At 42.4% G+C, this 13,093-nt stretch overlaps 1 protein-coding gene across 25 annotated transcripts in view; it reads left to right on the top strand.

Moving 5' to 3' along the window:
- The window catches only part of SYT14 (synaptotagmin 14), a 145,137-nt gene that overhangs the window by 121,118 nt on the left and 10,926 nt on the right, over window positions 1-13,093 (top strand). For 22 of the 25 annotated variants that reach the window (XR_008319686.1, XR_008319683.1, XR_008319699.1 and 19 more), the window contains 2 exons: window positions 10,615-10,804; window positions 12,998-13,054. Coding sequence is in view for 21 of the 25 variants with exons in the window: in XM_053310747.1 (XP_053166722.1) it covers window positions 10,615-10,804; window positions 12,998-13,054 (247 nt within the window). In the remaining 4 variants the exon portion in view is untranslated. The remainder of the gene's footprint in view (window positions 1-10,614; window positions 10,805-12,997; window positions 13,055-13,093) is intronic. The other 3 variants (XM_053310811.1, XM_053310701.1, XM_053310737.1) reach the window with 1 other exon arrangement.

Genomic DNA, 13,093 nt, shown 5'->3' with positions numbered 1-13,093 from the left:
AGTAGTTACATTGGATGTGTCCCAACTTTTTCAGGCCACAGAACCCACAATAATTTAACATTTCACTCCAGGGGAGTGCAGCGGTGACCCCCACATCCCAAGCATACTGCCCTGTGTGACTGCACGACTCACTGTGAATGTGAGTTCTCAGCTAAGAAAAATTAGCACTTCGAACCCACACTGATGAGGATCCAAACTTCAGCAGCTCCGTTCTCAGCATTTCAGCTGAAAGGACACACTAAGACTGACCTAAAGACAATCTGGGAGCTCATCAAGTGCATTCTACAGGCCAGTCACCCGCAATCATCACATTCTTTTTGCTTGGTTTCATGTCATGTGTCCTGGGCACAAAGTTCCTGGCTACACACAACTGTTCATCCAAGCCAAACACAGATAACAGTGCTTCCCTTTTTGAATGTGGTTGCATCTCTGTGGGTATGTCTGGCTTCTTGTGTCTAATAGTGCCTACACAGGTCAACCCCTTGTTCAGGAGAGCATCTGCCAGCTATATTATGGGGCATGGGTGGGGGAGAGTTATCCCTTATGACAATTCTCTGAGGGCAGGCTCAGATGAACATTGCCCTGCACATGTGAGAACATACAAAAGAAGCTGCTGCCTACTGAGTCAGGTCCATCTAGAGCAGCACTGTCTAATCTGACTGGCAGTGGCCCTCCAGGACTTCAGGCAGTATTTAGATATGTTCACAATGGTCCTCCCCCCCCACCCCCAGTTTGCAGGATGGAGTTGCTTCACTCACTGCTTCCTCCTGCTGGACTAAGCTTCTCTTGGTCTGGCCTCTCACCAGAGGACTCAGACCCCACCTCACCACCAGTGCCAACCTTCCAGTGCCACACATCCCACCTCTCCACCTTCTTGCTCTCTCCACCTGGAACCAAGCTTCAACACTGCCCCCCCCCATTCTGGGCTGTATCCCATTAGAAGAAATGGGAAAAGACCAGAGATGTACTGCAGATGATTGATTGCCAGGCTTACTGAAGCTGACATGTTGTGGTTGGTGCTGTTGTGATCCACTTATTTATTTTTTTGATTGATTGATTGATTGATTTCCATACTGCCCTTTGTGGTTGCTGTTGTTGTGATCCATTTATTTATGTATTTATGTATGTATGTATTTATATTTATTTGATTTCTATACCGCCCTTCCAAAAATGGCTCAGGGCAGTTTACACAGAGAAATAATAAATAAATAAGATGGATCCCTGTCTGCAAAGGGCTCACAATCTAAAAAGAATCATAAGATAGACACCAGCAACAGTCACTGGAGGTACTGTGCTGGGGGTGGATAGGGAGACTTACTCTCCTGCTAAATAAAGAAAATCACCACATAAAAAGGTGCCTCTGCCAAATAAGCAGGGGTTAGGGCTTTTGTCTGGGCTAAAATCCATGCTTATGCAAAGTCAGATGCTTCTGAATGCTTTATTTGTTCCAAACATTAGGTCTGACATTGTGGGAGGGGCTGGTTTCATCTGCCCTAACTCGGGAACACAGAACTATACAGTGCCTTGGACTAGTTCTGAGACACTGTCATCATCGGGGGGAACAAAAGTGATGTTTCCAAAGAGACAGGGTCTCCTCCTCCATTCCAAAGAGCTTAAAATGGGCATGGGATAGATACCACCTCATCATAGAAAGCCCATTCATTTCCGGGGTGGTCTTTCTCCCAATTGACTTATAGAGGAATTCCATTCATTTCTGGGGTTGTTTTTCTCCCAATTGACTTATAATGGGAATGGGTTAGAAACCACCCCACCATAGGGAGCCCATTCATTTCTGGGGTAGTTTTCTACCCTGTGTCATATTTTTATTGATAACATAAATATAACAACTGGTGAGGAGCCATACCTGTAGATGTGCCAGAGTCCAGGTAAGAGTTTGACAACAAGAGCATAATAGCTGGGAGTGCTGTGGTTTGCTTGTTTATGCAGCTGGGGTAGAAATCCACCTCAAATCTGGATGAGGGTTAAATAATAGTGATATGGGAACCGCCAGTGTTTTTTGATGGACTAAATAGTCTGTAGTAACCCAGCAAAGCTGAGAACTGCTGCCATTGTAAACATGCTCATCACTCTTTGATCTCAAAGAAGAAAGGGTTAAAAATAAATGTGCCACATTTTACATGAAGTTTAGGCAGTTTACAAACAACAGTGACATTTACTCCATTAAATATTGTGCCATGTACAGGAAAATAAGCAAAGTAATATGACAGGTTAGTTTCTGTTAATGTGTGGTCCTCCAAGCAGCACAAAACTCTCCATCTAGCTGAATAATAGTGATATGGTTCCACTTGTGTTCACTGCCTTTATTAAAGTAATCGTGTATCAAAATAATTCTGATGGAAATGCTTTCTAAACCACTTAAATCTCATGCCTGATGAATGCAAGCCAACTTCAAACCTCTTATTTGAAGAGAGGTTCTGCCCAGATCTTAATGCTTGTGAAATCTCATGTAGCTTGTCAGGAATATGCCAAGGTTTACTGGGCTGAAGATAGTGAAAGCAAGAATTTTGAGATGTCTGATTAATGTGTCTGTATTATTTGGTCAAAAGTATCATCATGTGAAGAGCTGATTTCAGGAAATGTAAGTCATAAATAACTAAAGCTTTCTTGGCCAAAAAGTAGGCATAAAATCTTATATTCCATGATGTATCTAGTGGCCAGTAATGTAAATAAAATATGTGTAATACAGTCAAGTGACATGTTTCTGATCTCACTAGCACTTCAGAATGTAGGCATACCATTTGAACTCTTTGTGGCCTTGTAGAAAAGTGCTACAAGCTTGAAGCAGCAAGGGTGGATCAGCACTGCCCAAATTTTGCTGCACAACATGCGGGTCAGTTATTTCAGTGGTTGGCATCCAGATTTGCACAAGTGCAATGGACAAAGATGTGGCCATGCAAGAAGGCCAAGTAGCTACTCAAAGTTGCTCAGTCTGTTGCGCTCTTGGCCCACTTGTGCAAATGTTGTGCTTGCAGAACAAGGACATTGGATCGTTTTGCATCATTCCCTGCAACATATAAAAGAGGCAACTTTTAAAAGTGGTGATTCTCTATCCAACCACAGCACAGAATCCCTCAAATGGCTGCTGCTGGTGTCTATTAGGGATGTGCATGAACTAGATGTGCGTGAATGCACACATGCGCATCAGGCACTTCCAGTATGATGCTGACTGGGGATGCAAGGAAGGAAGTACACTGCAGCCCCATACCAGTGGGGGAAACGCAGTGGGGGAGATAAGAGCACCCTCTCTGTCCCTTAAAGAAACCCTCCTGCCTCCAAACCAGCTCGAATGCTGGACGTCCGAACCCGTTCAACGGTCCTTTTACAGACTGCCGAACCGCTCGTACATATCCCTAGTGTCTATCTTGTTTCTTTTTTAGACAGCCATCTTTATTTATTTGAGGGCAGGGCCCCATCTTTAATCTATCTGTCTATCTATCTAAACCGCTTTGGGAACTTTTGCTGAAAAATGGTATATGAATATATTCATTGTCATATTCGTTGTTGTATATATGGACTGGGGAAGAGGTTTCACAGCAGGAGGCATTTCACAGGTTGTGTAAGTGCCCCTTGTTGCACTAGCGCAACGCTAGTCTGGAACACTAGCAATTGCAAAATCCTTGCACTAGTTCAGTTAGTTAGTCAGGATGTCAACCAGTAGATTGAAGTGTGCTAAACTCTGTGTTAGATTGTGGCCTCTGTCTTTAGGCACCTTTAAGCAATGATTTGAAATTTCCCCCCTTGGATTATCTCTATATTTTTCAGGCTATCGCTGTAAAGTTGCAAGTAAAAGTTGCCTTAAGTGTGACACTGTCAGACACTAATGTAGAGTATACAAAGGAAATCTAAGCAATATTTCAATGCTTTGTCAAAGCACATACAGACAAATGATATAATTTAGCTTATTTTCCCCCCACTAAAATGTACTGCGTAATTTTTATTAGAAGACTTATAAAAACTCTGCACACCGTGCATGAAATGAGAAAAGCAGCACTGGGGTCCCATTCTCACCTTGCCAAATGTCTTTTGAGGAAGTTAGAACACTGATTTGCCAGAACATATAAATTCTGTTTTGTCATTTCATTTTGTGAGTACATTATTCACAATAGCTTAAGTTTGGGAACAAAGCTGATCTGTGAATAGCATGATACTTTTGTTCTTAGAATAATTTGCCTATGCATATACTTCCAATATCATTTATGATTTCAGAAAGGAAATTTGATGTAACTTTATAGACTCACTGGTAATAAATTAAGGTTGTACATAATAATTCTTCTAGATTTTAGTCTCTTGATTATACTCAGCAAAAGAATTATGTTGTTGTTTTATTTTACTTTAATCAGTGTTTTTTGCCTATGACAGAATGAGTTATTTTAATAGTACATCCACCCATTTGCCCTTCCGAGACTGAAAAACTAAATTACAGGAAAAGGCCTTTGAGAAGTTGTCTTTTAACTAATTTTTCAAACAATCTGATTAAGTAGTTTAATAAAAAATTAATAACTATTGAGATAATCATCCATTTTAATGTTCACACCATACCATTTAAATTACTTTCAGATGGTATCTTACTTTCCACAAAATGGAGAAAGACCATGGAACTTAATTTTATTCAGACTGGATCTTTCCCCCCCTTAAACTGAATTACTACTATAACTAAAATATTAAGAGCAAACATTTTGACTATAGACATCATGAAAGGAATTGTGGCTCATGTTAAAAGTCTCAGAACAGCAGAGAACAACAATTTTAACGTTACACTCCTGCCATCCTAGGTAGAGTCACCATCATCTCTGTATCAACCCAGCGTGGGTGTAGTGGTTAAGAGTTCTGGACTAGGACCGGGGAGACCCGAGTTCAAATCCCCATTCAGCCATGATACTTGCTGGGGGACTCTGGGCCAGTCACTCCTCTCTCAGCCTAACTTACTTCACAGGGTTGTCGTGAGGAGAAACTGAAGTATGTAGTAAACTGCTCTGGGCTCCTTAGAGGAAGAGCGGGATATAAAATGTAAAAATTAAATTAAATTAAATTACATTACATTTTAAACCCAGGCAGAGAAGAACACCTGTTTTCGCATTTTGTCCAAATCCAGAAGTGGAGATGATAGGCACAGTCCGAAAGGCAGGCATGGAACCTGGTCTCGGAGTTAAGTGGAACAGGGATGTGCCCAAATTGGTTTGGTGCCTCCTTAGGCACCCACATTTGAACCAGTTCAGTGGGGCAGGGATTGGTTCCTATAAAAAGCAGGTAAGCAGGTCCTTACCGGCTCCTTGGCTGCCCCAGTGTTTTTCCGGGTGCAGTGTCTGCTTTCCAAAAGTCTGTGCACGGCTGCAGTGCTGCTCCCAGCAGCCTGTGTGCAGCGTCAGCATGTGTATCAGCATGCATATTGGCTGCAGCATGTGCCAATGTGACACTCAGGCTGCTTGGAGCAGTCATGGTGCCGCATGTGGCCTTTTGGAAAGCAGGCACCACTGCAGTTGGTGGGGCAGTGGAGGAGCAGGTAAGGACCTGCTTTTTAAAGGAACCAATCCCCACCCCATACGCAGCTGCCTGAGCCAGTTCAGGCACATCCCTAAAGTGGGAAACATGAGAGGATTTCTATTTGGGGCATGGATATTTCTCAGTAGCCAAGCGGAAGGCTGAGGAGATGCAGGTTACCTTAGCCTTTCTTACAGGGGCCCATTTTAGCACAGGTCGCAGGAAAAAAAGCCAGTGCATTTCCAGGGCCTGTCACTGTGGGCTAGAATACAGTGGGTTGGTGGATTTCCCCAGAAAGCAGGCAAGTCAGCTGGAAAGAAATTCCCTTGGAGACAGTGATCTCAGATGGAAGGGGATTATGTAGTCTGAGGGACATATCTGGATACTTTCATCTGGATTCCATCCATAGGATATGGTTGCATTAAGGCCTAAGGAATGCTTCCTATCACATAGCACAGGTCAGCAGATCCCTGATGCCTTACACCAGTGATCATCACTATTGGTCAAGAAGGAGCCACTTTGTGGAAAAAACCAACAACAACCACCCTTTAACATGAGAGCCATTTTCCACTGTGCTGACCTCCACACACTACTGGGCATTTGCACAACTTCATAAGTTTTGCAGGGAACATTTCCACACAAGTGTAATTCCAAACATCCCAGGGATATAGCAGAGCTTCACAATCGTCTTGTACTAGTCAACAAGCTCAGAGTTGGTTTGTTTGTTTAAAATATTTCTGTGCTGCCCAAAATTGGCATCTCTGGGCGGTTTACAATTAAAATCATTTAAAACATTAAATCAGTTCACAATTAAAATCATTTAAACCGTCCAGAGACATAAGTTTTGGGCGCTATAGAAATATGTTAAATAAATAATAATAAATCATTAAAACATTTGAAACCCAATATTAAAACTATAAGTCTAATTAAAAGCCTAGGTGAATACATGTATCTTCAGTGCCTTTTCAAAAGTTGCCAGAGATGGGAAGGCTCTTATTTCAATAGGGAGCGCATTGAGTTAGTCAGGATGTCAGCCAGTGTCAGAGGTCTGCCCACCTGTGCTATGTGGTAGAGGGATGCTCCTTAGGGCTGGCTGCAGCCCTTCATGGTAAATATATGAAGTGTTCAAATACGCTACATATATTCCAGAGATAGAGAGACAGAAGAAGAGTAATGGCTCAGGCACAGAGCACATGCTTTGCCTGTAGAAGGTTCCCAGTACATTCTCTAGCATCTCCAATTGAAAAGATCTCAGGTTCAGGCCTTGGGAAGGAGCTGCCAGTTAAAGTTGACAATAGTGGGCTAGACAGGCCATTGAGGTGACTCGGCATCATAGGTTCATTTGTTCCATAGCAAGGTCATAGACATGTTATGATCAGTCAGGTGGTTAACTGTGTGAGGCACACATTATCCTGGTTAGATATAGAAAGATTTAATTGCTTTGTGGTGAAAACCACATCAGTTTCAGTAAACGTTCTCTGGAAAGGGGCATGGCTGTGACTTGGCAACTTATTTTACTCTGAAATCCATCTTTACTTTCCAGTATTTTATGATGGGTCAGCTTTAAACATGTCAATCCTCTTTGAAAATAGTGAAACAATGCTCCCGCCCACCACACCATTATATATAGGAGGAGAAATGTATAGTGAGCTATACATTTCTCCCTGCTCCAGGGTTCCTTAAAATGTGGAGAGCATTCCAAAATCAAGGCCAAGCATTTTCCAGCAACACAAGAGCTTCCTGTTAGTCTTTGGATCAAACAGGCATTTACAAATCCACTTGCCAGCTTGCCACTGGCAAGTGCCCCCAACCCTCTGGCAAGAAGGACACCCAGCACCACAAAGATCTTCTTTCCACAAGAGGTCTCATTTCCACTGCCATATTTGAGAAGGTAAGAAACACCAGGAAGTTATCCAGACATGGCTTCATGCCACAGGGTATCTGAAGAGTGAATCTGCTTCGCAGCAGATTTGCAGCTGTTTAATTTGGAGGATTAAATGGACTGTTCACATAGGTTTGGCTCCTCTTTGCATTCCCTGCAGATCTTTTTTCCTGTGTGCATTCCCACAGCTTGCTCCAGGTTTTTTCTCCAACCAATCATTCTAGAGAAGGAGGCAAGAGACCTTTTGTTGTTGTTAGTTTGACAGTCGGCATTCCACAAGATTGACTAGTAAAAACAGAATGCTTAACCTGAAGCGTTATCTCAGCGAATGTATCTGCATGGATGTTTGTAGAAACCATTCCCAATTTTGGAGGGTCATTTTTGTCCTTACGGCATGCATAACAACTGAAGGATCCTCTAGGATACTTTATCTGTGTGAACAAAAGCAATCAATGGGCTCTATTTTTCAGCAATTCCTTCCCTACCACACACATGAGTTATCCCAAAGTTTCCTTTCTCGACTTGCAAAAATGAATGAGAAGTTGGAGAGATGCTAGCTTGGGCTGACCTCTTAACAATTCACATTTCAAAAGGGCTTAATTAGTACTGGGGCCCACCTAGAACCATTCTAAACTATGTGAAGCAAGGAAAAAAGGCCCCTTTGAGCACGTACAGAGTACTGTTGCAGTCAAAACCAAGTCTTGGACTTGAGTCCCGGCACCTCTCATTTTGAAAATTAAACTCTGAGTTTCCAACACACGGTGAAAAGCCGCTCCCTCCATTAGCCCCCCCCAAAACAAACCTAGCCCAAATCGTTTCTTTATAAGGGTCACCACCATCACTTGCCAACACTGAGCCCAGCCTGGAATGGATTTTCTAGGTTCACCAAACTTTTAACACAGCCAGGAGCAAACGCAATCTCCTCCTGCCCAAAGCCTACCCACGAAGTTTGTGCTCCCTGCACCACAACACTGCTTCCCCATTGCCCTCAAAAGCATGTGTGGCTGGCTCTATTTTGCCCACACTCCATTCTAAGTAAACACTGCCAAAGCTGAATGATTGATCACAGGTAGTTTCTCTCCCCTCCAACCTTCGGTTTCCAGCCGGCTTGCTGGGAAAACGCAGGCTATGGGGGAGGGGGGAAAGAAGGCAGCCTTGATGAAGTACACAGCAAGCAGTGCTTCCAGTGTCCAAAGCCCTTTGCTATATTTCTCTTACTACAGATTCCGAAAGGGTACACCGACTCTCTGCTTAGCCCATTTCAGTAACAGCATGGATTCTTCCCAAGCAAAGCTAGCCATAGTCGGGAAAGCAAACAATAAGGAACGCAGCTGTCAAACTCTCCTTCCTTGTGGAAACTGGTGAAACAAGTTGCCACGCAGTCCCCTCTGCTGACTCTTGGAGTTCCACAAATCCACCCAGCAAAATTAAAAAAACCCAAACCCAAAACACGAAAGTGCAAGTTTTGAAAAAAGCTGATTTATTGATAATAGCACTTCCATACATCACGGAGAAGCATCGGGGCATACCAGAAACCTCAGTGTTTTTTCAGAAAAAGCTGCTGAAAATAGAGGATTTTTTTACCCCGGACATAATTCGGGCTAAACTAGAATGTGCAGTCCTAATTCGGGGAAAGCCAGAATCGTGTCCCTGATAGTCTGCTGCAAATTTGGGGTAAATCCAGCTGATATGTGAACTCATGCCCTCCATTCCAGAGGAGATGTGAGCTAAAAGCCATGTGTGTAAAAGTCCCTGGAATCCTTCCTGAGCAGTTGTCAAGGACTCCCACTGTTTCTTATCATTTCCATCTCCCAGTGCAAATGAGAGAAGGCCCACTTCTCTCTCCTCTGCCTGTGTACCAGAAAAGGATCTGAGGGAAGAGAAGGGATTGGTGGTGACCACAAATAATGGCTGGCTGGTGAGCTAAGCCTAAATTTGTGAATCCCTGGCCAAACCAATTGGTCTCTGGGGTAACCCGGAGAGACCATATTACGCCTGTTTTGAAACAATTGCACTGGTTGCCGATATGTTTCCGGGCAAAATACAAAGTGCTAGTTATTACCTTTAAAGCCCTGAACAGCTTAGGCCTGAGTTACCTTAGAGAGTGCCTTCTTCTGCGTGAGCCCCACTGCACATTAAGGTCATCTGAGGAGGTTCATCTCCAGTTACCACCAGCTCGTTTGGTGACAACTCAGAGGTGGGCCTTCTCTATAGCTACTTCGGGGCTGTGGAATGCGCTCCCTGCAGAAATCCGTAATTTGAATTCTCTATTAGTCTTCAGGAGAGCCCTTAAAACGTATCTGTTTGGCCTGGCTTTCCAGGGTTTTTTAATCGGTTTTAATATTTTAACCCAGTTTCAGGGTTTTTAATTACTGTAATTGTTTAATTGTTGTTTTAAAATGTTTTTAAATTGTTAATTGTTGTTATATTGTTTTTAATTTCTGTTTTAGCTCTTTACTGTCTTGATGGTTTGCTTTAATTGTAAACCACCCTGAGCTATTTTGGAAGGGCGGTATAAAATTCAAATAAATAAATAACAAACCAGTCATGTGCCAACTTGCACTGGTAAGAGGCATCTTATGAAAAGTGGTGGTGTGGCAATCCTCATCAGGACTATGATGCAAGGGGCGGAAGAAGACTCCCCTGCTAACTGAGCATAGAGACACCTTTAAAAAGTGGTGATTCTCTTTATTTAGCAGGGAGAGAGCAACAGGCCTTCTCCATCCCCAGCAGTGTATCCCTCCAGTGACTGTTGCTGGTATCTATCTTATATTTCTTTTTAGATTGTGAGCCCTTTGGGGACAGGGATCCATCTTTACTTATTTTTTATTTCTCTGTATAAACCACTTTGGGAACTTCTGTTGAAAAGTGGTGAAGAAGTTGTTGTTGTTGTTGTTAACCTTTTCCTGTTGCACCATTTCCCCACCAAAGTGGCAATTTGCAGCTTTGGGTAGAATATAGATGTTTCAAGGTGGATTTCCACTGGGAAAACAGCGTGGTAACCTCCTCATCCCTGTGTGCTGTGGTGCTGATGAGAATCATCCCTTCACTGTATTGTTTTTTAAGGAGTGTATTTTTTAAAAAAAGGCTAGTAAGTATACCTCTTACACAAGCTGCCATGCACTGTTCCTATCAAGTTAGAATCACAAGCAAAAGGAATAAATATTAAGAGTGGATTCTTGGGGTATCTTGGTTGCTTCAAATGCTTGCAAACGCTTTTCTTTTGCTTCCAGGGCTGTGACTCCCAAATGAGCATGTCAGAAATGTCCTGCAGTGAAAGTACCTCCTCTTGTCAGTCTCTGGCTCATGGATCCGCTCCAGAAATCCTCATTGGACTCCTTTATAATGCCACAACTGGAAGACTAGCAGCAGAAGTGATAAAAGGCAGCCACTTCAAAAACTTGGCAGCAAACAGACCACCCAGTGAGTGGAATATATATATTTTTTATCCTAATACTTCTGCACTTGGGGGGATTTCAGTGGTGGGGACTTCAATCCTATCATTTAGTCTTACCCAGTCATACTGAAATAGTGTAATCATCAGCTAATCTGTTTCATGTTTTATATTTCTAGTCAGTGGGGAAATGGCAGAAAATCTAAAATTCAAAATATTAGTTGTGATTTGACAAGATCATTTTAATTTTTCATGACTGACTGACTAATAAATTACCTTTATCATAATGATTAATTGCTAAACTATGAGTGCTTCACATCACAGAGCCAATATAAAACAGTTATAATGCATTTTAAGGGTATCTGCCAATGAATGTTTATGTAAATACAGTGAAGCTACCATTGTTAAGGATACTGGTAGAAGGGTTTACAAGTGTGTGCGAGTGTATATGAAATGTGTGATATCAACACACAGAATTTAGTTTTGGACTTCTTGGAATAAATTATTTATTCTTGACACCCATTGTGAAGAAACATGACACTGTCTAAAAACAGATATGTACATATATATTTGAAAATATGGTAAGAACAGCCTCAGATGGAAGCAGAAATGTTATATACTGGGCGTAATCAAATTCCCCAGTCAGGATATCTGTAGGGACCAGATGCACACCAACACAAGAAGAGCTCTGCTGGACCAGACCAAGGGATCAGCATCCTCAGGGACCAAGAGAGGAGAGCTGGTCTTGTGGTAGCAAGCATGACTTGCCCCCTTAGCTAAGCAGGGTCTACCCTGGTTGCATATGAATGGGAGACTAGAAGTGTGAGCACTGGAAGATATTCCCCTCAGGGGATGGAGCTGCTCTGGGAAGAGCAGAAGTCCCTCCCTGGCTTCTCCAAGATAGGGCTAAGAAAGATTCCTGCCCGCAACCTTGGAGAAGGTGCTGCCAGTCTGTGAAGACTACACTCAGCTAGATAGACCAATAGTCTGACTCAGTATATGGCAGCTTCCTATGTTCCTATCCTGTTTCCCACATTGGCCAAACAGATGCTTCTGGGAAGCCCAGAAGCGGGACATTTTAGCCATAATAACTTTCTCCTGGTACCCAGCAACTGGTATTCAAAGACACATTGCCTCAGAATGTGGAGGTAGCAAGCCCAGAGACCAGATGTACATGCTCTGGCTCTCAAATCTAGCTCCTGGGAACTGCACATGCATGATCCAGTTTAGAAAAGCAATCTGTTGTAGAGAATCATAGCTCTAGTCTAGAAAACCTAGTGAGACTAAAGTCAGAGAGCTAAGGGTACCTCTCATTAAACAGCTGCTGCCAAAAATGCTGAGTTCTCCTTTCCCTGTAAAGTTTCTCTAGACACCTACCCCATGTCGTTTCCTTGCCCTCACCAATGGCATCTGTGGGGCAGAGAAACAGCACATGATCAAATTGGGACTGCTTTGCGTGTACTAATCCCCATTGTGGACTAAACAATGCTCTAAACTGAAATTTGAGTAGGAAACCTGTGTTCACAAGCAGCTCCACTGAAACACCCATGCCATTTTCAATAGGGATCTTAAACTTTGATCATATTTAGGGTGATCCTGCACTTTGGCTCAACACTTTATCTCACATTAATGAATGCAGTAAAAGGGACATTAAATATGTAGATAAATTGAGTTGCATGTATCAACCAAATTAGCTTTCCAATCCAATTAGCTTTCATTGTATTGTTTGTAATATTAACGGAGTGCAATTCAGTGACCGCTTATTCTATTGTAATCCCATGGACCTCAAATGAGACAGCCCTAGTTTGAGGTCATTGAATTGACCTTTACTCAAAAAGCTGGAGTTTGCATGAAAAAGAGGAAGGCCTACTGAAGATGATGCTCTGATTTCTAGTCTTGTAGCCTGATCTTTTGCATGAATCTCTATATTCAATGTGTTTTAAAACCCAATAGAAATTAATACTAAGATACTCCATTATTTGAAACGGTGTAATTTTTTTGTTAAAGATTACACAGTGACCGTACAAAAGTATCATTTCATTCAATTGTACCTGCCAATCCTTTTGTTCCGTCCCCCTCTCTAAACTGTAATGCTAAAGTTTTGTTTTCTTCCACTCTGGTGAATAGTGTTTCCTCTTAAACTTTAACCTTTGATCCTCTCTCACCCAACTATTGACATCTGGTCATTATTTCTTTTACTGCTTTCCACCCCCTGTTGTCAGACGGACTGTTCTGTTGTCTAAAACACTTGATAGGTGGACAGGTTTATATAATACGAGGTGAGTTCCTATAGAGACTAATTGGATGTTGTCTTTTTC

Source organism: Hemicordylus capensis, chromosome 1, assembly GCF_027244095.1.
Source record: "Hemicordylus capensis ecotype Gifberg chromosome 1, rHemCap1.1.pri, whole genome shotgun sequence".
Lineage (NCBI taxonomy): Eukaryota > Metazoa > Chordata > Lepidosauria > Squamata > Cordylidae > Hemicordylus > Hemicordylus capensis.
This window is presented reverse-complemented; position numbering and strand designations above follow the sequence as displayed.